The 25,895-nt window shown below is 38.6% G+C and overlaps 1 protein-coding gene across 1 annotated transcript in view; it reads left to right on the plus strand.

The window, feature by feature from the left end:
* The window catches only part of MGAT4A (alpha-1,3-mannosyl-glycoprotein 4-beta-N-acetylglucosaminyltransferase A), a 72,203-nt gene that overhangs the window by 7,103 nt on the left and 39,205 nt on the right, over positions 1-25,895 (plus strand). The window contains exons 2-4 of the mRNA XM_009947622.2: positions 19,497-19,664; positions 22,148-22,288; positions 25,433-25,566. Coding sequence (XP_009945924.1) covers positions 19,497-19,664; positions 22,148-22,288; positions 25,433-25,566 — 443 coding nt within the window. The remainder of the gene's footprint in view (positions 1-19,496; positions 19,665-22,147; positions 22,289-25,432; positions 25,567-25,895) is intronic.

Consider the following 25,895-nt stretch of genomic DNA (forward strand, 5'->3'; position numbering starts at 1 on the left):
CTTCTTGTGCCAGGAGTGACATGCCAGTGCATTTCATTACTGAATAACATTGATGTTTGCATGAGATATGTGAGAGCTGCCCTTTATTATCATAAAATTTGATCCCTTAAAATACATAAAGTGTTTGCTTTTATTTTAGCAGATTCACTTAACCATTTATTGTTCATGTCCACAGCTCTTTCTATAGCTAGAAACCATGAAAATATTGTTAGACAAATCTCAAAGTGACTTGTTTCTATTTTCAAGTGCGATATTTTTTTCTTCTTCTTTTTTCCCTAACTCCCACAGTTTAGAGTAGTAGCTTATTCAGTAACCTTATTCCTGCTGTGTAATCATGACTTTATTTGCTGCCTGGATAACAAAAAGCTTTTTCCATTATTGATACAATCTTTAGGAATAGAATTCTGTAAGTTGTTTCGCTTTAAGATGAGACACTGGTAAGTCTATAATTTAGTTTTGTTTATGATGCACTATGTTTGTTTTCCTGAACATAGCAGAAAGTGAATAGAAAGTGATTTCCTTGTTCACAGTGCAAAGCTTTATTCCAGATAGTCCCTGCCTAAAAAGCAATTACTCTATGGTATTTTAGAGCTGTGCTTCCAGCTGCTTTTCTGGTTGTCTCCTTGGCTTTCACGCAGCATTCTGTCTGTTCCTGCGGATGCTTCCCACAGATGTGCCACCCATCTATCTAACAGTAAACAACAGACACCCCATTTTTGCTTGTGGCAGTGTATAATTTGACTATCTTACGCTTAAAAATAATTTAAAAGTTTCCTGTGCTTATCAAACATAAATGTTGCCATTATAGCCTGCAGATACATCATGGTCTTGCATATCAACACTGTGAATATGTAAGTTCCTCAGACAGTTCAGAGACGGGCTGAACTAAATCTTTTTTCCCATTACAAATTACTAGTAAAGTAGCTGTACAAATAAACAGCCCTCATACTTAGTTGCACAGCCCCTAGAGACAAACTGCAGAGGTACTGTTGGAGAGAGATTTGAATAAAACGAATGTGATGGGATCACATTTGACTTACAAGGTTGTTGTTGTTTTGCAGCAATGTGGGAGCATGGCAAAGCTTTGATCCTGAGTTGTTTGCAAGGAGGACAAGTTAGAATATGTTCTCAGAAACAGCTTGTTCAACACAGTTGTCAAGGCACAAAGGAGTGTCAGCGACCTCAACCCGCTAGCATGTGTAGAAACAATAATCAGACTTTGGCAATGGCTTGAATTTTGTGCCCAAGCTAATGAGAATTTCCAAAAGCTTCAGCTCATAATAGCATTGTTAATTGTGGTGTGGTAGCGCTTTTCTGACCAGTTATCTTTTGCTAGATGAATTTTCTTCTGATGTGTTAAAATGTTAAAACATTTGGCTGTAGATCTACCATTACTAATCTCATTTTAATTTAGAAAGCTACCTTTTCTTGCTCTATTTCCTGGCTTGTATGTATGTGTTTCATTGGTTTCTGAGAGGAGGGAAAAGGAGTGGTTTAAAGTAGGAGTGTCTTGATTTACATATATAGAAACTCACAGAGTTATTGACAATTCTGTAGTAGAAACGGATCATGTTAAAGTATTCAGAAGCTTTCAGGTTGTCAGAACTGAATCATTGCTTTTTTTTTTCCGTGTCGTAGTTCTACTTTCCTGTGTGCTTTGTTTCCTTGCCATGTTGGACTGTAGCTGGGTTAATCTGTCTGAGAATATACAGCATCTTAACTCTCAAAATCTGAGCCTTGAATGTTCGACGGTGCGTGAGCATATAACGTGATGATCCTTGGAAAAGGTTTGGGATAGGTACACCTGGGTTTTCCTGGACATGACTTCATTTTCTTCACAGAAATCTTGCCTGGGCAGAAATCCTTCAGATGCAGAGCCTGTTAGCCCTGAATGGGTGGATGCTGCTGCACAGACATCCTGTTGCTGACTAGGTTACTGCATGACCAGAAATCCCTATTGTGTACACAGAGATTGTTTAAGTGCGCACAGTGAGCAACACTTTTGGGAAGTTTTATGTGAGTGCATATCTGTGATAAGTAGTTGCTGAGCAATTGCACAATAGTCCACATGCTTTTAGGATGTCTGAGGGGGATCAACCACTCAGTTAACCGCCCTGTTGGTTGTCATATGTGCCGTGAGTCACATTCTGGAGGATGCATAGAGGCGCACGTGTTGTGGAGTTTGTTTGCGTGGAAGCGTCAGGGTTAAACATTTTTGCTTTGCACAAATGTATCTGTTGATCAGGGAGGCCCTAGGCAGAAGTAGGGGAGACCTTTCTGAAACTCCTGTGTGTAAACATGTGATGGTAGAATAACTATTTTCTCTTCTGATGTAAATGAGACACACGCATTCATAGGTAGAGATGACCTTTTTAGGTCAGGGCTCATTTTCCCTTGTTCTCCTCTTCCACACTGCTCTACTGAGAAGGCAATTGTATACAATAAATGTGCAATTTCATATTATATGGGGACACTGAAAAAGAGGCTAATGTTTTGCCCTGTGTTTGTAATATGTTGCTTTAAACCTAACTATTTAACTTGATAAAGTTTTTAACTTGGAATGAGCTGTAACCGAATGGAGGACTTTTCTCTATCTCGTATTTTGAGGATCCAGAGATGAGCATTGGGTTTCTGTAGTATTTTAGTTATCTATATGTAGATTGTGGTGATCAAAGATTTGAACTGGGTGAAGTTGAGAATTTATCCTCATGCAGGAAAAACATTGATGCTAGGACATTCACAATATGTTGTGTACCAATGGCTTTAAGTTGTTCTCAGGTTCAGTCATAATGGTAAACTAATGACTCAGATAACGGACATAGGATGGCTGTGGTTAACTTTTTTCAAAGGTTGAAATGTCACTACAGCTTCATTTGCCTTAAGACCTGCCACTGTATTGTCATCTTCTCTCCATCACTCCTTCGTAATACTTTTTTAGTCTGTCCTCCTTGTTTGGTTCAAATTTGGTGGTGCCAGTAATGCTGTATTCCTGTAAGTTTGGAGGAAACAGGCTGTTAGGACCAGGACAGAGCCTCCACTTGGCCCCGTGGAGGGAAGGACTGGAGCTCAGCAGCAGTGTTGGGCTTTGCTGGCGGGGCAGCCACTGCTCATATTCCCCCTGACCACGGAATGGGTGCAGAGCTCTATCTGCTGCAGCACTGCTGTCTTTTGCTGGCGGTTTAAGGCAGATGCTGTTAATGCATGGAAGAAGTATGTGTAAGGGAGGACATACACAGGGTACAACATGAGGAGTCGTGTGCCAAGAGTCAAATGCTGTTTCTGCTGGCTGGGGCTATAGTGGCAGAGGAACAGAGGGTCCTGGGGTGTGGGCGGGAGTCTTGGGGAGGAGCTGGGGCCACTGGGATAGAAGTCCCTGTAGGTGAGAGAGGGTAGAAACACCTGTAGGAAAACCTGTGAAATTTGTGTGGATGCAGTATCTATGTTTGAGTTTGGGTGTTCCTTCCTAACCCCACAGTCTTGGCTCTCTTGGGGCACACAAAATTACCAGTGTGCCAGGCAAGAGACCTGTTTTCTTTAAAACTCAAGCAGATGTTTGCACATAAATTGTATGTATTAGTTTCTGATTGTTCATGATACTGTTGGTTTAATCCTACTTCAAAGTGTAGGACAAACTGGAATTGTGTTCACAGGTGTATTTTAGTACTTGGTCCTCTTTGGAATTAGTGGAGAAAAGCTTTTGGGCCTGGCGAGAATCTGTGCTTAAGCTGTTTGCTTTTATCTTTATCTGATCTTCTGGCGTGTCTTACTGTTTGTACATGTTTACTGTCATCGTTAAATGTGCCATAGAAGAAAAAGGCCTTCATGGCTACTTTGCTGTGTTGTTTATTGAGATGTTATAGATGCATTTTTCAAATGGAAATTAAATGTAGGAGGCTGATGGTTATGCTAAAGGGGGTGTTGCCATTTGTGGAATTTAAGTGAGACGGTATAGTTGGTGGTGGATGCAGTTGACTCTACCCTTCATTCTCAAAAAAAGCTTTATAGCAGATTGATTTGCATACTGCAATAATGGCACAAAAGTAAGGGGACTCTTAATAAAAACTTCTATCCAGCTGTATTAGTTTGCAGCTTTCAAAAGTAAAAATGGATTTTTACATACGATTTTTGTAATGCAAAAAGTTTTTTGAACGAATCTTTAGCAAAACCCAAGGCCTTTCCTGTAAGGGAAAATCAAAATGTACTTTATTTCAATAAATCTTTACTAAGGTGTGGTTTATAGCCGCATGATGCTTCTTGGATCTCTTATTCTGTGGGAGTAATTCCTACACGGTGTCAGTTCTTTCACAAACTCTGGTTCCTTGTTACAAAAGGATCAATATGAAAGTTAGAATTCTACTCAGAAACCTTAACCCATTTGAAAGAAAAATGGAACCACATTTCCCGGTGGTGTTGTAACGTCACGAACAATGTTTGATAATGTTGATGAAGAGTAGTGCAGTGGGAAAAGAATTAAAAATATGTAACTAACACAGTGATTTGGGAAAGTGAAACCAAAATATTAATTTTCCACACGTGGTATTGTGGAGAGACTGTTTCTCACCCTCCCCCAAAAAATTTCAGCTTCTTGCACCATGTGACACATTCCAATGGCTTTAATCAAGTCTAGAAACTAGAAACCAAGTAATGCCTTCTCTAACCTTGTGAAAATATGCTTGTTGCTGCTTCTAGACCATTCTTTTCCTGTTTATGGCTTCATTTGCCATGGTTGAAATTCTAATCTGTTAAAGTGTATTATTTGTTCTATATTTGCATATGACATAAACATGTCCCTTTGTCCTGTCCTGTCCCCCCCACCTTGATTTTTAAAATAATTTACTCATTTTCTTTTTTTATATATGAATGTTGCCTGTGAAGCAACGACAAAACAAATATGATACGTGGAGACCACGTTAGAGTTGAGATTAAACTATTTTCGGGTGTCCAGCTAGGGTTGTTTGAATTGGTTTAATGCAATAACTACAGGCTTGAGATACACCAGTGCTCACAATTGCATGTTGATCAGCATGAAGGTCATCTCCAAACCATACCTGAATCTGTAGGGTTTTTTTAAATGCAGACCTATCTGTGTGTATTGTAATGCTCCTCCTAACTAGAATTTAAGTCTGTTGTCAATATTCTCTGAATTATAGGCACTATGGGAGGCACTGGCTTTGGTTCCAGCTGTATAGTTAGTGGTGCTGGTGTTAACAAGAGCTGGACAAAGGGGGGAAAAAAGTTCATTTCAGATCAGTTAGTTGTTTGAATTTTCTTGTGTAGTACACCATGAATACAAGGAATAATGTGTGTAACCTTTGACTAAAACTTTATCTCTTTAATTTTAAAATATAGGTGTGACTGTAGCTGTTAAAGCAGAAAGTTGACGTGGAGGCATCAGATACGTAAAACATTTTAAAAAGTGTAGAAAGCAGGTTCAGTTAATGACTGGCTATTTCTGAGATGTGACAGGCAGGATTAGAGGAAGCTTGAACGATTACCAAATTGATTTGGAAAATTGGTATACTGTTTATGCACTCTGGTTTGAATTATAAACATTTTCAACAAAAATGTTTTTACTCTGAGCTCTTATGGCAACTTGTTTTCTCTTTCAAATCCCTTTTCCAGTTTTAACTTATCAAGCCGATAACAAGCAGAATCAAAGACCCTTTCATGAATTCTGTTACAGCAGAGAACACTATTTTAGTAAATTGAATTAGAAGTTCAGTAGCTTGTAAAAAGGTGGTATGCAGAGCAATAGCTTTCTTTTTTTTTTTTTTAAAAAAACAAAACAAACCAAACCCTCCAGGAATTTGAGACTGCTAGATAGCATGAATAGTTTGATTTAATAGCTTAATATAGGCATATGTGCTCGCTTGTACAAAGTAGCTGAAAATATTGTCTGTTTGAGGTCTGATGAGAAACATGAGATGTCCCAGATAACTTGTAGTCAAACTGACTGTAAGGGGTTGAATTTCCTAAAGGGTGATTACATTTGTTTACACTGTCAGCAGATCTGTAAGTATTTCAGGTGAAGGGGTTGTCTCTTGTTCTCTTAACAGATGTGAAAGAATTGGGTTTTACCAGGGTTAGATTTTGGTATTATTTTTAATGTTGAAATTATGATATCACACAGAGATGCTGATTGTTACATTATAAGTGAGGATCAGCATAAGTGGTTATGGCTTCTTTCATATATCTTGTTAGAAATGAGTGTAATTAGCTATTACATAGTTTTAAGAAGATATTCTTATTTATTGGTGGCAATAAAGTGTGTGCATATATATATAGACACACGTGTAAACTAAATGATGGAAGCAAACATAACAAATGGATGCAACATGTATGCTTAATACATGCATTCCTGCAGAAATGTAGACTGGATGGTTTTATTTCCATATGTTAAAAAAAAATGCGACAGGAATGCTTTCTTTCAGCTAATGTGCTTTAGTCCTTCAGTGTTGTCAAGAATCCAGGCTAGATACTGACCTATCCTGCATCTTAAAAGTGAAGTGTGTCTCCATGCTATGATTGTAGTGCTTGCCTAAACTGGAGCTTTGCGCTTCCTTAAGCGGTAGATCTTCTGCGTAAGATTTTAGTTAGAGTTGTAGCGTGGCTTTTTAATTGACAGTTAGTTTGAAAAAAATAATCGTGACATAATGATCTTTGTAAAAACTGTCACTGGAAATTGTGTTCCTGTTTTTGAGGTAATACTGTGATATTATTGACCATTTCCTAGTTTGTTTTACACCGTTGTACGCTTTGAGTCTTGTGCCAGACAAGTAAGAAATATCAAAGTCAAGGGTTACAGTGAAGGTTGTTTGAAGGTATTTTCTGTCACTGTAAAGAGTTAATGTCCAAATTACATTAATTCAATGGTTTGCATACTCAGCTGAGCTCTTCTTTTATTGATTTCTTAAACTGAACTCTTTGTGCTATATATGTCTACAGCAGAAGTTGCAATAATTGTCCTTGTACAGCTTTGCTTTTTGGGAATAGAATCTATGAAGCTTTTATTTATTCCTTAGTGTTTCTATTCAGGGCTAGAGATGTGTTAAATGCTGATTGCTTATTGTGGAACTGATTTAGCATATGATTTCAGTGACCTTTTTGTATCACTTTCCCTTTAAAGAAGAAATCCCAGCAGAGTTGACAGTGCTTCTTAGCACTGGGAATGAAATAAAAACCAAATAGCTGGAACCTAAAAAGCCCTGAGGATTATATTAATCTATAGAGTCCTGGGCAATGTTGTTCACTAGGTAAAGAAGTGTGAATGCTAGTGAAGTTAACAGTCAGATCAGGACAAATAAATTGCAAATGTGAGATTTTATTTTTTTGTTCCCATCACTGTAGCTTGCTGTTCTTTGTTATAAAAGACCTTCAGCTCAAGTGCTGCCAATAACTCTTTTCAAACAAATCATGTGTTTAATTATCCTTATTGTCTGAAGCCAATGCACAGACAGAACACCATATGCTTCTGTTGACTTGACCTCCTTAGACGTGGGTGTCTGGATTTTCTGATCTATTATTCTTTTTATTCCTTGCATCCAAAGGAACGTTCAGACCTCTGTCAGCCCTCATCAGTGGAGATTTGAGAGTGGTGTCATAGTGGGTTTTATAACTTTATAGGAAATTTTCTGAATTGTGACCTTTGTGTTTTGAACAATTTGTATATAGAAGCAAAGGTGAGCAACTGCACCTGGAGACATTTAGAACTGTTCTGGATGCTCTGTCTAGCTATTAAAATACCCCTTAAGTAAATGATTCGTCAGTTGTCACAATTCTAGTGTGGCTTCTCTGGCTTTCTGATTGCTTAGGATTGTTTTTCCTCTAGGAAAATGTTTTATTCTGTAGCTTTTTAAAGGAGAGAAAAAAAAAAAAAAAACCCGAACCAAACCCGAAAAACAACAAAGAACAAACCAGCCTGATGTGCTACTTCATGCTTCCATTTTGATTGGTAAGCTGCAGCGTTTTTGGTGCATTTATATTAAAGATATAAAAAGGAGGGGGGGGAGTAGCTTCTCAATCTGATCTGTTTTGTACTCCCATTTTCCTGCTTTGTATATGTGGAATCTCTGAGAAAGCAAGCGTTTTTACTTTTTCAAAAGAATGTTTACCAATAAATTGATTCTGAAATTTACATTTCAAAATAGGAAGGTTTTACCAGTTGATATTACAAAGGATCATAGTCAAATTGCATAAAAAAAATTAGTGAAAACGACTTCATCTCCTGCTGCAAAGGAATGTTTAAACAAAAGTATCTGGACTGAGATTGGCCCTGAATGTTTCAAAGCAAACACTTCAGACTTGTGCAAGTGCATTAGAATTGGAGAGAGCAAAACCCATTATTCGTTTATACAAATCCTTGAAGTGCAAAATGTGAACAAATGCAATGAAAAATGCAGTAATTATAATTCTTGAGTTATTTTTTAAAAATAAAGCTAGGAAAACCTCCAGAACCTTCACTCAGAAATAAGCTGTCTTCACAGTGAAAGCTATTGAATAAGCATTTTTAACAGTACTTCTAGTCCTAATAAGTACATTTTGCTGTGGACAACAAGGGCAATAAACAGTATTCTATCAGTTCTACTGGATTGTTTTGGTAGATTGAAATACCGGATTGCAGAAATGACCTGTCAATTTGAGTAACAAGATTAGGGATAAAAGAATGACTTGCCCACTTGTTTTCCTAAATCTTGGTACAAGACCTTTTGTGTTTGTTTCATGAAGCAGAAAATGTTTTGTCATCATCAGTAGGAAGTATTTTTCATATGTAAATAATCTACCTTACTTTACGGTCTTAATTTCACAGAATAATATACTTCTAAAACAACTGTATATTCTCTAATCCCTTCAAAATAATAAAATAGCTTTATGAATAGGCGTAGCTACACACTGTGACTAAAAAGGCCCATAGGATCTAGTGTTTGAAGAGGGCTGATAAAATTTGACCTTGAGCAGTTTTCTTAAGAGCTTTTATTTATAGTATGTCTCTTGTTAGCATTTACAGTATACTGCATTATTCTGTATTTGCATGGTTGATTACTTTTCTGCTTCAGATTTTATAACTCATCATAACTTGCTTATAAAAGGTTTTAATATCACTGAAGAGCAAGGCAGCTAATTAGCTTATGGGGAGTAGTCATCCGTGGTAATATATTGTAACACTTCAAGGACACCATGTATCAGTTTTTAGGCAGTTTCGAGACAAAATCAGAATCTGATCTATAAGGGCACTTGAGATTTAATTGGGGGGTGGTGGGGTGTGGAAATTTCGTTAACACATTCTTTACTCTTCACTGTTTACATTGCAGGTTATAAATATGATTTGTGGCCACCTACGGGTTTTGACACTTGGTAATTACCCCAGCTTGTTACAATGTTTTGCTGTTTTTATAAGCCTAAATGTCACAGGCCTTTTCTGGAACATCTTTGGTATCTTTTGCGTGGACAGTTTTTTGGCCATGCCTGTGTGATTGGTTTGACAATTCCTCTGCTCTCCTCTCCTCGGTTGTAAGTTTGCGAATGTAGCGCTTGATTTGTACCTCATGAGTATCTTCTGAGCTCTGGGGTCACTTCCAAAGGGCAATGGAAGTAACGTTTGTGTTTCTCAGTAAATGCCACTACGTATTTCTTGTCTGTACATCTTTATGTGGATGCTGGACGGTTGTACAGTGCAGTGAGAGCAGGGCTTTGTATTGCAGTATTGGGTAATTGTATCTGTAGTTATGTTTTGCAAAACCCACACGAAATAGGAAATCTAACCTTTGTCAAAAAAAAAGTCAGTTTTAAGGTGAAGTTGAAAATTACATAAGCACTAGTGTGGTAATATTTTCTTTTGATTTACTAGAGGAATTCAGGCTTTTTTTGACTGACGCTGGAAATAATTTAGTCTGCCACATGTTAGCATAGCAGGATTTTAATGTAAAAGGGTATCTGTTTGTGAGGGGCAAAGATGACTTTGATCCGGTGATGCTACAAATGTGATAGCTTGTAACGTACTTGGGTATTATAGATCAAGCATGGTCTAAAAAACACACATTGCATACATCTCTGTGGGAGTGAAGTGCAGTTATTGCCATGACTTACTGGATACTGGTGTACTTGGTACCATGATTTCATGGATCGCATAAGGTACCTGAACTGATTTTGGGAGAAGTGCAAAACTTAATTTTTTCACCTTACATGGCTGAAACAAAGAAATGTTCCTGTAAAAGCTGTGCCAGGTTGAATCAGCTGGCATGTTGACAAATCCCTAATTCACTGGAAAGTAACCTGCTCTTGCTACACCTGCTGACTCTGTGTAAAACTCGGTGTGGAAGGAAGCCTTCTGTCCATTAAGACTTCTGTTTCATATCAACCTGTAGATTGATCAACATCCTCGATGTAAGTATAAAAAATTAATACTTGAAACTTGTTACTGTCTCTGACCCATGGCATGATTGTAACTACTCTGGGGTTTTTATAATGGGAATAAATGAGTTGTATAATAACTAATAACAAAAGTACCTGAATTAGCACTTACTGCAGTGTACTCTCACAGATTCAGGCATTCATTTAGTGGCATTTTAGTAACTCTTCAACAGAGTATACAGAAAGATGAGACATTTGCTGTGGAACCTTTAACTTGTAGCACAAGAAGAAAACTGAAAGGGCTATCATTAGGGTGGCCCGTAAACTGTTACTTTGGTGAATTTAAAACTGTTGCCAGTGAGATAATGTTTATTTGAATGAAGATTTGAATATCCCCCTCCTGGATAGAGGAAAGGTCCTGCCCTATCAGGTATCTCTTCCTACTCTTACCCGTTCTACTAATTGAATATTTGTGTGCAATGCTTTGTTGCCAGCCAAGCCTTTTGTCAGTGTGTCAGACAGCCGTTGATTCCTCCTGTTCCTGTTTAATGAACAAAGGGGGTGAGAGGTTTCAACAGTTCAGTTGGGTAAGGGCAGGAAATATAAATCAGGCCTACAGTGTGGTAAAGCGAAGCCCTCTGTGTTTGTCTTGCTGACTTTTATGAGTGCCAAGTCTGTTGCTGGTTACCTTTTTTTCTCTGTCATGGATCCATTGCTTTGGGTATTTAGCTGATTTGTGCTTTGAAGGAAGATTCAACTGCCTGCTGTTGATATGGGAAGGTTATAAAGCTTATTCTGATCTTGTTGTCTGATGCATCTGCCTTTGGAGACAACCAGCTGTACCACCATAGAGCTCTTGAGTAAATTATAGCTTGCTTTTTTTTTTTAAATACAGTCACCTTTGTTCAGAATGTTCTATTTCCAGTTGTGGAAATGGCCTGTGATTTAATGTATTTGTGAACCTGCTTCTTGATAAGGTAAATAACAGCTTGCAAAGCTTTCATTTTTATGTTGTAGATGGTGCTTCTTTTAGCAGACAGTAAAAGGCTTTCCTTGAGCGAAAACGTCAATACTAACTGAGAATCGCTGAGGATTCTTGAGGTTTGTAGGGGTCTTCATGCAATTCTGTTTTCTACCTCCTCCTCTTCTGTGGCCCTTCCCCTCAAAAAAAAAAGGGGGGGGGGGCATATTACCTGGCAGCCACAGATTCTCTTTTTTTTTTTTTTTTTTTCTTGTAGAGAGTGACAGGGTTTTTACCTAAGTTGCAGGCTATCACAGTATATCTGTGCAGGCTACATGGAGTCAGAAACTTTGCAGAGGTTGCCAAGAATGCCAACTTCGCTTTTTAGATTGTCTCTGGCCCTTTTTCTTTGTCTACTATTTAGCCCATTTTTTGAGAGGGGCATCTCTAGAGGGTCACCAAACAGCTCGGATTCTGTAGTGCCTGTACCTCCTTTTCTTGGTGCAATGTTAACAAAGATGGATGTATATACATACTGTCTAAACGCGTACTCCTTTCTTCCTCTTCTGCTACTGCCTAAGATATGTGAATAAAAACTTCTAAATTCCTGTATATCAATATATGTACAGTGTTGGTCGTGCCTGTCCTGTACTTACATGCTCTGAACAGTATTAAATTGTACCTACAAGCTCATGGGTGGATCTAAGTAGTTCTTCAAACTTCTGAATAGTGAATGGAGTGTTTTCTGGTGATTGTTGCTTTAATAATACCAGTATCTTGACCAGGAATCCTGTTCAAATGTACTTTCTGTGTTTTAAGATTAATGGCAATGCACACACATGTGTATATGGTTTTCAAAAGTGTATGCGATTGAAGGTTAGGTGCCTAGTTGTTTGGGGTTTTTTTTTTGATACTGACCCATCTCCATTTCCTTTGTGGGTGGTTTATGGTGAAACTTCAAATAATCAGAGGTAGCAGAATTTTGCTGGTTCTATAGATGTCTATACTCCACTCAATTTAAAAGTGCACCAAAAGTAGTTTCCTCCCATAGTTTTCGTATTAGAATGGAATAGACTGTTTCAGTTGGAAGGTACCTACAATGATCATCCAGTCCAGCTGTCTGACCAATCCAGGGCTGACCAAAAAGTAAAGCATGTTATTAAGGGCATGGTCCAAATGCCTCTGAAACATTGGCAGGCTTGGAGTATTAAAATATTCTTTTTTACTGAAAAGGTAACATGAACAAAAAACCTAAGAGATTGTGGTGATTTTTTTTTTTAATGGCACCGAAGCTGAATAGTCATAGCATTTCTTTGATTCTGTTTCCAGGGTATTTTTGCCATTTTGTTGTTCGGTGTGTGTTCAGATGCAAGGAAGTTGTTCTTCACTGTGAGGATGGTGAGACACTGGCACAGGCTGCCCAGAGCAGCTGTGGCTGCCCCCTCCCTGGCAGTGTTCAAGGCCAGGTTGGATGGGGCTTTGGGCAACCTGGTCTGGTGGGAGGTGTCCCTGCCCATGGCAGGGGGGTTGGAACCAGCTGATCTTTAGGGTCCCTTCCAACCCAAACCATTCTGCGGTTCTGTGATGTGTTTCATTTGGAATTATGATACAGCGAATGTTCTGCCAGTGCAGGTAATTTACCTACAATTCAGACTCCTTTTACTGTTTTGATTGAGCTGAGAGAATCTGAAAAATGCTTTTCTAAATTCAAACTGCAGCATATTTTCTTGTTCCTTTACTTTGATGCCCTTCTTTATCCCAGGGGAAAGCTCTTTGCTCTTAACAATCCTGGGTTCAAGTACATAAACAGATTAGACTAGTAATACAAAACCCAAACCTAAAAAACTAGATGTTTGCTAAGATGTTCAAAAGCTTCGCTTATGAGCTGTCTAAATTTGGAGAAAAAAAAAATCAAATTATGTGATCAAGACTGTGGCTAAGAAGAGAATGGACTGAGTTTGTAACTTAGGGTAGTGGTGTCCTTTTGGAATAACTTTATTTTAAAACAGTTGTTTAGTAGAAGAACCATAAATAACCCAGAGAATGAAAAGTAGGCTGAGAGCTGAGATTGTGTCTCTGGTCAAAAACTTGCAAACCTTCACAGTTTGATTTGAATTTTTAATTTTCAAAATACTTCCTCAACTTTCAAGTGAGCTTGTCTACATTCAAGGTTCTGCATATTTAGGAGAACATCTTGCAAGAAGGGAAAGAAAGTTGAGAAAACAAACTACTGAGTGAGTTGACATAGTGTTAACTTTCCAAGAAGTGTGCAGCATCAAGCCAGCTAAAATATTTATGTTTCAGCTTCTGGAGTTTTGCTGAAACTAGTAGAGTTTAAGAGAAAATGATGAAGAATTAATGCTTTCAGTTCTCAAGTAATTTCTTAACAAGATATTTTTATTTGAAGTATGAGGGCTAGTTATTTTTATTTGATCTTTCTGGCTTCCAGACCAAAGTATGGAAAAGCATCACCTTCTCAATTCAATATAAAGTGTTATGTTATTCTTAGATAAAAATATGACTGTGTGCTGAAACAATTGACGGCAAAGTGTTTGATATTGGCTACAGCTGTTGTTAGGGGGATGTTTTATTTGTCAGAGAACAGATAGGTTTGGGGTTCTTCCATCAGCTGTATGAGGCCAATAACTTACTGTCTGAATTCCTTCCTCTGTTTTCTTAAATTACTCTGGGTTTCAGCATAAGAAGGCGAAAAGTCATTTATAATATTGTAGAAACAGAAACGTTTTTTCGTGTTGGTGACTGCTGATCTCTGTGACTGTTTCCTTTATGGTTTTAGGCTCAGTATTTTTCTTTTTACTGTAACGGCAACGAAAACAAGTGGTTTGATAACTTTTTGACAAGAAGTCAATTCAATTTCTTTAGGTTTTAGGGAAACCTTTGAACAATCAACCACTAAATGGTCAAACGTGTTTTGAAAATATTGGCCTTGCTGACTTTTCTGTATATACAATGCTTACAAGTCAGCTTCTCATAGAATGGAGTATTTCAGTTGGAAGGGATCTACGACAATCATCTAGTCCAACTGCCTGACCAAAAGATGTAAAGCGTGTTATTAAGGGCATTATAAGAAATGCCTCTTAAACACTGACAGGGGCATTGACTACCTCTCTAGGAAGGCTGTTCCAGGGTTTGACCACCTTCTTGGTAAAGAAAAGTTTCCTAATGTCCAGTCTAAACCTTCCCTGGCACAGCTTTCAGCCATTCCCATGTGTCCTGTCTCTGAATCCTAGGCAGCACCTCCTCCCTCCACCTTAGGAAGCTGCAGAGAGCAATGAGGTTGCGCCTCAGCCGCCGCCTCGACAAACCCCAAGTCCAAATGTCAAAGGACAAATCCAAAGTCCTCAGCCGCTCTTTACAGGACGTTCCTTCCAGCCCTTTCACCAGCTTTATTGTCTTCCTCTGGTTGCATTCAAGGACATTTTACATCCTTCTTAAATTGTGGGACCCAGAACTGCACACAGTACTCAAGGTGAGGCCCCACCAACGCTGAATACAGCTGGACAATCACCTCTTGTGACCGGTGGTTATGCTGTATTTGACACACCCCAGGGTGCAGTCTGCCTTCTGTCGCCAGCCAGACGTAGCCCCATTCACTACAACCCTTTGAGCTCTGCCCTTCAGTCAGTTCTTCACCCAGCACATCATGAACCTGTTCCATCTCACAGCTGGATAGAAGGATGCTGCGAGGGACAGTATCAAAAGCTTTCCTAAAATTAAAATCATCCACCACCTTCCCTTCATCAACTGGATGGGTGACCTTATCATAGAAGGATATCAAATTAGTTAAACAGCACTTTCCCTTTGTGAACCACTGTTGACTGTGCCTTGTGATTGCATTTGTTCTTCAAATGCCTTTCAATAGTACTACCCAGTATAATCTTCTCCATAATTTTTCCAGGAACTGAGGTTAGCCTAACAGGTCTGTAGTTCCCTGGGTCTTCCCTCACACCCTTTTTTGTGGATTGGAATAACACTGGCTAGCTTCCAGTCAGCAGGGACCTCCCCAGAATCCCAAGACCTTTGGTAGATGATTGAGACGGGTCCTGCCATAACATCTGCTGGCTCCTTCAGTATTCTGGGATTAGTCCCATCAGGCCCTGTGGGCTTGTGAACATTCAGCTGATATAGCTGGTGCCTTAGAATTTCAGTGTCCATAAATGGAAAGTCACTGTTCCTGCGCTCATGGTCCTCCCACTCAGAGGACTGAGCAGCCCAAGGTCTATCAGTATTATTAAAGACAGGCAAAAAAAGCACTGAATGCCTCTGCTTTATCTTTGTCCCTGTTAGTCAGGTGACCATAATCAACAAGTATTGGTCCAACAGTTTCTTTAGACTTCCTTTTGATAATAAAGTACTTAACAAAGCCCTTCTTGTCAGATACAGCACTGGCTAGTCTCAGCTCTAGTTGAGCTTTGGCCTTTCATCACACATACACATTTCAGAAGGACTGCCTTGAGTTTCTGGGGATGCTTCTACAGTCACTTGCAAATTTTTATTCCTTTCTCTTTGTGAGGAAAGATTTGAAGTTTAAAATACAAATGGAACTTCTGTGTAATATAGTAACATGCTCTCATCAAACAGTCCTAATTTTTTGATTAAAAGATTTAGCTTTCAAATGATTTCGTACTTGGGAGAGGTGAGGGGGAAAGCAAATACCAAACTTGAGCTAAGTCAAAGTTTAAATAAGAATAGATCCTTGAATTTAATCTTGTAGGCTCATTCCCAAGTACTTAGAGTCAAGACCTCTGAAAAATCAAATTGGGGTATATATAAACTGGTGATGCTTTAAGGGACGCTTACTTTTCTAAAGTCTGGGACAAGTGATGACCACTATTGGTGGTACTGTAAGAGCCTAAGAAGTATTTTCAGCTTTGAAAGTGCCTTTCAGTACGAGATGAAATTTGATGTTGCTGCTGCTCTGTGTGTGTGTTTGTTTTTAAGTAATAGGTATCTGAGCAGTTGATCAATGCTTTGAAGTACTGCAAGTATGCTAAAGATATAACTACTAGAAATTTAAATTTAATTTTGTTTCAAAGTACAGGCAGTCGTATTATAAAACAAGTACTGAAAGGCCAAATTACACATTGATCTCCAAATACATGAAAAGTGACAGCTCTGGTAGTGTTAGAAATGTAAATATTTTAAATGACTTAAGTTCTTCCAAAGAATGATTTTTACTTCATTTTGCATAAATAACTAGAAAAGTTCTTGTAGGGTAGTGGACTTAATATACGATTAATTTGTTAGCATTTTCTAGTTTTACTTAGCTGAATAGTATTGTGACCTAGTAAAAAATCAGTCATATTTTTGAAGGATGGGTCTCGGGACTTTGTATATCTTTTAGAGCAGCCTCCTTAACCTAGATACGTCTGGTTGAAGCAACTGTCAGAAGCTGACTACTTTCAACCAATCAGCTAGTATTTCTTAAAGGAATTCAAATACCAGTACTATTCACTGGGAGCCTCAGGACTGGACTACTTTGTAACGGTTTTACTGGGGAAAATTTTATAGTGTCACCGTTGGGAACCTATGTTCTTTGGTCAAAAACTGCTATGATAAATTATGAAAATAAAGGTTTACTTCTACATAAATAGTTTTAAATTTCTTTAAAAAGAAATTAACTAATTACCTTTTTTACGTTTGACATGTTATATTAATTGTAAATTAAAGGTGTAATAACAGCCACCTTCTCTGAAAGTATCATCTCCTCAGTAAGGGATTTTTATTGGTGGTTCTTAATACGAAACTGCAGTTTTAATTTCTTCATGTGATAAAACTGCCTTTTCAGTTGGGCTCTAAGTTTCTTGTAGTTTTACTACAGAGTTTTAAATTTTTGTGGAATTACAAGGTCCTGTAATTCCCATTTTTCTATTACCTACTTGAATTAGGGAGGTAGAAAAATCTTAGTCTCTGCTTACAAGCTGAGGTTTGCAATAAGATATTTCTGATTTTGCATTGTGGAGTTTGCTAGGTGGAGGTGGTAGGGAACTACTGCGGTTCTCTAGTCTTTGACATATTCCAAAGTAAATTATGCCCTCTAGGCCTCTGCTGTTTTAGAGCACCAGAATCACCGGAGTACTGTATGTGATGTGCTACTATCTTGTAGTAAGCATAGGAAGAGAAATGGTCTCTGCCAAGAATTTGTCTGAGTCAACAGAGGAAGACCTGAATTCGTCCTACTTGAGGTGTTGAAGTCTGAACCACAGGTTCTGCTTCTTGAAAGAAAGGGTTTGTGGGCAGCTGTTCTCGTGTTTTCCTGGGAGAAATAGACTCTGCCACAGGTGAGTTTTTAGCCTTTTCAGAGTAGGAAAACCAGAAATGCTAGTGTTTGTCTGCTATCTTGTACCATGAAGAAAGACAAGAAGGGAGACCTGGTGCTACAAACTGCTTCTGAGGCTATCCAGTGCTATAGAAGCTCTCACAGAATCACCGAATGTCAGGGGTTGGAAGGGACCTTGAAAGACCATCTAGTCCAACCCCCCTGCTAGAGCAGGACCACGTAGAGTAGGTCACACAGGAACACGTCCAGGTGGGTTTTGGATGTCTCCAGAGAAGGAGACTCCACAACCTCTCTGGGCAGCCTGTTCCAGTGCTATCAATAAAACCTTCCATGTCCTTTGGTGGCTCGCCTGTTCAGACAGAAATTAACAGGGATCTATATAACCTGCCATCACCGTTCATTTTGGGGAGGGAATATAATTTGCGTATTGAATGTGGTGTCTCCACTAATACAATTCTATGTTCGTTTAGCCGTTAAAATGTTTTGTAACCTTACTGTAACTAGTAGACATGGTTCCAAGCAATCTTTGATTTCTTTGGGTTATCATTGGCAAGTAAAAATGTCCTTCATGCCAGAAGCTCAGGAAAATTTTCCTGGCCTTCTCAATACTGCTGACTAAAGCACCAAGTCCTGTTTCAAATAGCAGTCTGGATTCAGTTGTCAGTGTGTAGCGTGCCTAGCACTGTATTGTGGACCAGCATCTGTGTGCTGGGTTTGTTGGCACAAAAGCAATAACCATTTGGTTTTAATGAAAAAAGGAAATGAAAGCTGGCAAGGGAAATGCTTTTAAGAGGTGGTGAACTATGTTTTTATTTTTCTGTCTTCAAAACAGAGGGCATTTTAACTAATTATGTTTTCTAAACATAATTAGAATAGTACATGCCAACTACAAAAAAGAAAATAAATGTAAATTGAAGAAAGTTGGAGGAAATGCAGCATTATTAACAAGGGAAAGTTGACTGTAATTACTTTTTTACCCCATGTTGCTGTAATGTAGCAACAGGAAGAGATTTGAATTGCTTGCAAAACTGCTGCTTCCCTACCATTGCAATTCTAAAAGGCTAGGAATAGATAGGTAAATAACAAAAGATATGTCGATGGATGACAGCTGTGTGGTTGGAATATTGATTACAAGGTATGAAATCACTTAAGATACTCCAGTCTATATTTGTAGATTGGCTGAAGGGGAGGGATGATGGTGAGCAGGAGATTCGAGGAAATGACCAATAGGAAGAAGCAAAGATGCAGGAGCCAGAGATATTTACCTTGCTGGGTGGCAGCGGCATAGGCAACATATCAACAGATGAGTCTTGGTGCTTCCCTCTCTCTTTTGCTCTCCTTTCAAAGAATACATGTATGTGTCTACATTGGCAGGATTTCAATCAAAATTTTGTTCTTGCAGGCACCGACAATATCATTAAGTTAAAACTTGGGTTTCAAATTGGCTTGTCTGAAATATCATCAGATTCTGCTCGTTCTTATAAAGTATTCAGAGAGGAGGCTTTCAAAAGGCGTAACCTGTGCTTTTGTAAGGCACTACTTCTGTTCTGCTTCTTGAAAGAAAGGGTTTGTGGGCAGCTGTTCCAAGAAAGGATTCGGAACTGCCTTGTGGCGCTGAGTAACAGGGACTGAAAGGTTGCCCGGGTCTGTGGCTGTGGTGAGGGGCATACCCCCCTCAGTGCCTGCTTTGCATCCCTGCCTGGTGCAGCTCACTCTTCCCTCTGGGTGCTGTGTAAATGTCAAGGTGCCTGACTCAGGTGGGATTGTGCTGGGCCCTTCTTGGTTAGATTTCAGATGCTGCATAGCTGAGCAGTCGCTGACCCTTGTTGGATCTGTCTGTAGGTGTTTGTTTCCAAAAATAACCAGGATCATCTTTTTTCTCTCTAGAAAAGTTGATTGCATATCAACGGGAATTTCATGCTTTGAAGGAACGTCTTCGTATAGCTGAGCATCGCACTCTGCAACGCTCTTCTGAGCTGAACGCTATCTTGGAGCAGTTCAGGCGTGCAGTAGCAGAAACAAATGGCAGTAAGAATGCAATGAATAATTTTTCAGGTACATACCATGATTAAGCTATTTTTTATAACTCTGCAATACCAGTATCTCTTCTTATTACTATAGAATAAGAAATTAATACCAAGAAAGCCAAATGAAACTGTTCAGCAGTGCAAATGAAGAATGTGTAATATGTTATATGTGGTGGAGATTTTTTGGGGTTTGGTTTTTTCCAATTTCTATTCTTAATGATCCACCCACTGTTCATTCTTATGACTTTTAGGGACTGAATACTTATTCCACACCTAGCACCTGAAGTTTGGAACTTCTGGTTTCTTATTTAACATATTGAATATATTTTGACAATATTTTACATCACTTTTTGAGTAGAGCTTGAGGGGAAGGATGAGCAAACAGAAGGAATGGATGAACTTGGAACAATTAAGATATGTTTAAAAAATCAGCTGGAAGATGTAAAAACATACAGGCTGAGGTATTGGTTATGATTTGTAAAATATACAGGTAATGTCCTTTTTTAATAACTAATGATCAAGTAGTAAACTGGTAAAGTCTTCCGTAAGTTTTTACCCATTACAGAGGCTGATGCTCAAGATTAGAGAGCTGCGTTTGGCACTATTAGAGAATGCCTTTGCATTACTCACCAGATTATTGAAGTTAACTTTTAAAATCACCCTAATACTGCTTTAGTCACTGATTTTTCTAGGTGCATAATTAATAACAAATGGAAACTTTCTGGCGAGAGTTTTGATTTGGTAGGTTGCAGAAATTTCACTGTATTGACCTAATGAGGAATGTAAACGCAAAGAGTTTTGCAAATCAAAAAACTGGATCAAGCTTTTTGAATCTGTTATCCATTCGCATTTGTGCTATGGGTTACTATTTTCTGTAGTCTAATAGACACTAATGGCCTGTCCAACCTGATCTCCATAGTTCCCTGGATCTCCAGGAGTGGTGTGCATAAAGGTTGCATTTAACATAGTCTGTGACCTTTGTCTTCCTATTCTGTGTGTATGTTTTTGCTGTTAAAGCAAACAGCCATAGAGAAAGTCAAGTAATTTTGATACTGGATTTATGATACTGGATTTATGATTCAGTTATTACTATGTTTATTTCTAAAAGTGAGTTATCTTGCTTGTAGATAGTATAGTTGTAGGGAGTTACTCTCTTCTAATGCAGCTGAAGCTACTGATTCACATTTTTGACATTCTACCGTGTCTGGATCCCAACTGGGACATCCTCTTTTTTCCACGTGAAGGCATGATGGGAAATCAGTGGAAGTCTGAATCTCTGAACTTTTGTGCTCAGAACTTAGTATTAGATAGATTTTTTTACTAAGGTTAGTGTATTTAACTATACATGGTACTATGTAGCATTTGCTATCTTTGAAGTTGAAAGAATTCCAAATTGTTTTATATAGGTCATTATTTATTCATACAAAGAGCTGTCATACTTTGACAGAATTTTTAGTCCAGCTTTTGCAGTTGAAGCTAAAGGAAATGTTAGCAGGAAAAATAAAACGTACTTGTATTGGAATCTGTCAAAATGAACATCTCTACTTATGGCAACTATTTACAAAGCTTTTTTTTTAAGACTTTAAGTGGTTAGGAATTTAGTTTCACCTAAAAATAAATATTAAAACAAACAAACAAAACCCTTCTATCTTTGTAGAAGCAACACGCAGAATCTGAGAGGAATGACATTTATGGTATTACTTTTATGACTTCTTCACAATTTAATTTTATCTCTGAAACCTTGAGTACAGCTTTTTTTTTTTACTTAACTTGATATTATAAAGCCCATAAGTTTTCGAAGTTTCCATATGTTATCATATTTGTTGTTTGAAATAAGAGTTGTTTTCACACTTGATGTAAGAAAATCAACATGCACAGCAGGGGAATTAAAAAAAGCCTGTTACTTGCAATTTTGAGAGCCACCTGGCCATTTTGAGAGGCAGCTACTCTAGAAAGAGCAAGAATTATTTTAAGTGCTCTAATGGACTAAATTAAATTCACATTAGCATTTATTTTATTGCAGAAATACTCAAAATCTCAATTGTATATTTAATGCTATTTTTGTGCTGTATGTATGTGCAGTGCATTCTAATATGTACTTGTAGCTTTGAAAAGTTATTTGCAATAGCATCACCACATGGTGATGAGCTCTGTAAGCATAAGTAAAAAATAATCTAGATAAATAAGCCTCCCCACCCAAACAAACCAACCCAAACCCCTAAATAAATGGAGCATTCTTCTGTGATCACACATTAAGTCATATGTCATCAGGTAATTGTTAACTATGTATGTAGCAAGGTTACTTGGTGGAAAATAATCTAAATAATCATTTATTTAAAAAATTATAATGAGAAAATACTTCCCTTGTACACAAGATATAAAGCCTCAGTAAAATGCATTGTTTGTTCTGTTTTTCAGTTGGGACCAAGCTTGGAATTTTGTATTATTTACCACTGCATAGAACTTAATTTTATTTGTTTTCTCCATTACTGATTTCATGTATGTTTGCAGATGAGACGCTGAAATTATTAAAAGAGCTAACAAGTAAAAAATCTCTTCAAGTGCCAAATATCTATTACCATTTGCCTCATTTGCTGAAAAATGAAGGAAGCCTTCAACCTTCTGTGCAGGTTGGCCTTGGAAGGACAGGAGGTATGCTGATACAATGTTTATTTTGCATTTTATATGTAGAGGACTTTCTAGTTTTAGTAATATAATTTACTGCATTACTTGGTAGATCAAGGACATCTCATTTAACTTGTGTAATGTTGATATCTCTTAGAATTCGCACTGAATTCAAGATGAAAGGAGTTTGGCTTCAGCTTTGCTCTTTTCTGCATAATCTCAGTCACACCCCATGCCATGTTAAGGTACACATTAAGAAGCATTTAGTTTGCATGAATTTTTTGTAACTGAGTAGAAGGAAACAGAGCTCAAACGTTACAGATTCTGAACTGTTAATGGACATATGCCTTTGGCTTTTCAGATTTGTGGGGATGGATATAATTATGCATGATATTATTTTAGAATTGGTGTTTCTTGTTTTTTGAGCAATATATTTCAATGTATAACTTCAAGTTGGGCGAACTAGGATAATCAGATGTAATTCTATCAATAAAATGTGTACATTCATTGGAAGGGAAAAAAAAAATTGGTGTTGTCCTGCAATACTGTTGATCCCTTCTTGTTTTTTCTAATCCTCACAAATTCTGAGCTTTGCTCATTAGTGTAGCTCCATGGAATCCCACTCTTGGAGCTCTAGAGAATAAACAGTATGAAGCCCAACCAAGCTGATATACCTCAAAGCATATGTGTGTGTGTTTGTGTGTCTTAAGCTTGAAGGCCCCAACAACGAATCCCTGTTTCTCTGAGTGCCATCTGACTTGAATGGCTCATGTTATTGTCCACTAGACCTTTCTTTTTTTTCTTTCCTCCCCTTCCTTGCTTTTGAAAGAAGCATTAGTTACTCCTGGCCTGTATTTTTTTCATTACTTCAGTAAGTTTGATTGCTTTCTTTTAACAGATGGCATGCCTGTGTGACAAATGTGTGGGCTCAAGCCATAGGGTTATTTTTCTGACTATAATTTATTTCAATGTTGTTATTCAGGAAGGAAAAGGCTCATGTTCCTTTATTGTTTTAAGTGAAGCCTGTATTACATTGCGCTGGGAATATGACAAAAGTTTGAAATTACAAAATATAAATTGGAATCAGGTTTATTTAATTAAAAAGAGGGAGGAAATTCTAAGTTAAAATTATTTTTCTGATATTTCCCTTTCCTGGTCACTGTGCTTTTTGAGTGTTTGTCTGAAAAATTCAGAGCTTGTTAATGTGTAGTTGGTAGGTGAAGCAGGCTCTATAAGGAAGGACAAACAACATTTTTAATAGTTGTTTGATTTTTATATATTTATGATATGGTAAATCATTTCACAGAGATGGCTCAGAATGCTGATGCTGACTTCGTTAAGTCTGCTTTAGCCTTTTACTGCTCCTTTATCCTGCTGCTATCTGCTGTGTTCCTAATAGATAGCCAGCCCTGGCCATGGGGTGGGATGCAGAAGAAAGACTATGGGAAGGTTAAGGAGAGTCAAGTGGCCAGCTGGTGTTAATAGCATCGTAGCTGGGGCTAGATTGCTTCGTATTTGCAGTGCTTTTAACAGGGTAAGAGATTTCAGTGAGGAATTTCCGGGCAATCCTGATGACTTGGACTTGTGTTTCTAGAAGAACCCAAATCCAGGTGCAAGGAAAGTAGTAGAGTTTTTCAGCAGTGTCATTTTAAAAGATGACTTCTCAGAAGTTAAATGCTTGTTGTGAAGAAAGGTTATGCCAGTTTGAAAATAAAACTAAGTTAGGGAGTTTAATCGCTCTGTAAGTCTCGGTGCACCTTATCTGATTAATATCATGGTTGTTGGTTATTACTTACTATATTGGGTTTGCATGGCAAAGTTTTGGTAGTGGGGGGACTACAGGGGTGGCTTCTGTGAGAAGCTGCTAGAAGCTTCGCCTGTGTCTGATAGAGCCAATGCCAGCTGACTCCAAGATGGACCTGCCGCTGGCCAAGGCTGAGCCCATCAGCGATGGTGGTAGCGCCTCTGGGATAATGTATTTAAGGGGTGAAAAAAAAATCCTGTGCAGTGGGGTAGAGCAGTGAGACTATGTGAGAGAAACAACTCTGCAGACACCAAGGTCAGTGAAGAGGGAGGGGGAGCAGGTGCTCCAGGTGCTGGAGCAGAGATTCCCCTGCAGCCCATGGTGAAGACCATGGTGAGGCAGGCTGTCCCCCTGCAGCCCATGGAGGTTAACGGTGGAGCCGATATCCACCTGCAGCTTGCGGAGGACCCCACACTGGAGCAGGTAGATGTGCTTGAAGGAGGCTGTGACCCCATGGGAAGCCCATGTTGGAGCAGGCTCCTGCCAGGACCTGTGGAGACAGAGGAGCCCACGCTGGAGCAGGTTTGCTGGCAGGATTTGTGACCCCATGGGGGACCCATGCTGGAGCAGTCTGTTCCTGAAGGACTGCACCCCATGGAAGGGACCCACAGTGTAGCAGTTTGTGAAGAAATGCGTCTTGTGGGGGAGGACTCACATTGGAGAAGTCGTGGAGGACTGTCTCCTGTGGGAGGGACCCCACGCTGGAGCAGGGGAAGGGTGTGAGGAGTCCTCCCCGTGAGGAGGAAGGAGAGGCAGAGGCAATGTGTGATGAATTGATCGCAACTCCTCCTGTGCTGCTCGGGGTGGGAGGAGGTAGAGAAATCAGGAGTGAAATTGAGCCCAGGAAGAAGGGAGGGGTGGAGGGAGGTGGTGTTTTAAGATTTAGTTTTTATTTTTCGTTACTCTACTCTGATTTGATTGGTAATAAATTAAACTAATTTCCCCAAGTTAGTTCTGTTTTGCCCATGACAGTAATTGCTGAGTGATCTCTCTGTCCTTATCTTGACCCACAAACCTGTTATATTTTTTTTTTTTTCCTTCCCTGTCCAGTTGAGGAGGGGAGTGATAAAGTGGCTTTGGTGGGCACCTGACATCCAGCCATGGTCAAACCACCACACCTATGCAGTAATCTGGCATGTCTAGGATTACTTTTTTTGTTTGCTGTGTTCGCTCTGAGCGTTGGTGATGATTATGTTAATCATGCTCCTGATGATGGGTGGTATATTTTTAACCTATTTTTAATTAGTTATCTCCATCTTTTAACTGTTTGCATTTCTTAAGCAATGCTTTATTATGAGATAAGATTTTTGTTTTCTATCTTGTATATGAAATCACTGAACGTACATTTCTGGTTTGTTTGATTTCAGTTTCCATTGTAATGGGAATACCTACAGTGAAAAGAAAAGTCAAGTCTTACCTTACAGAAACTCTCCACTCCCTTATTGATAAGCTGTCCCCTGAAGAAAAACTGGATTGTGTTATGGTTGTCTTTATAGGAGAGGTAATCACTTAAATTTTTATACAATTTCTAACCTTTTAATTACAAGTAGCACTCCTTTCAGGGATTGATGAGGATCTACTTTTTCTTCAAGGTGTAGATAGATGACAGTCTTCTCCTTCCATGACAAGGAGAAGAGAGAAACAGTCCTGGAGAGCCTAGCTTTTTCTGTTTATCAACGGAATAATGGACATGCGTTCAGTGGACTAGTTATTTTTCCAGTCTTCTGATGCTTCTACGTAGTGACAGACATGCGCTAATTAGCTTATTGCTTCAACATCAAAATAATGGCTAAGGGACTCCGGTGTCGTAGGGAGGATTATTTCTGTTCT

This window comes from Leptosomus discolor, chromosome 1, assembly GCF_034619465.1.
Source record: "Leptosomus discolor isolate bLepDis1 chromosome 1, bLepDis1.hap2, whole genome shotgun sequence".
Classification (NCBI taxonomy): Eukaryota; Metazoa; Chordata; class Aves; order Leptosomiformes; family Leptosomidae; genus Leptosomus; species Leptosomus discolor.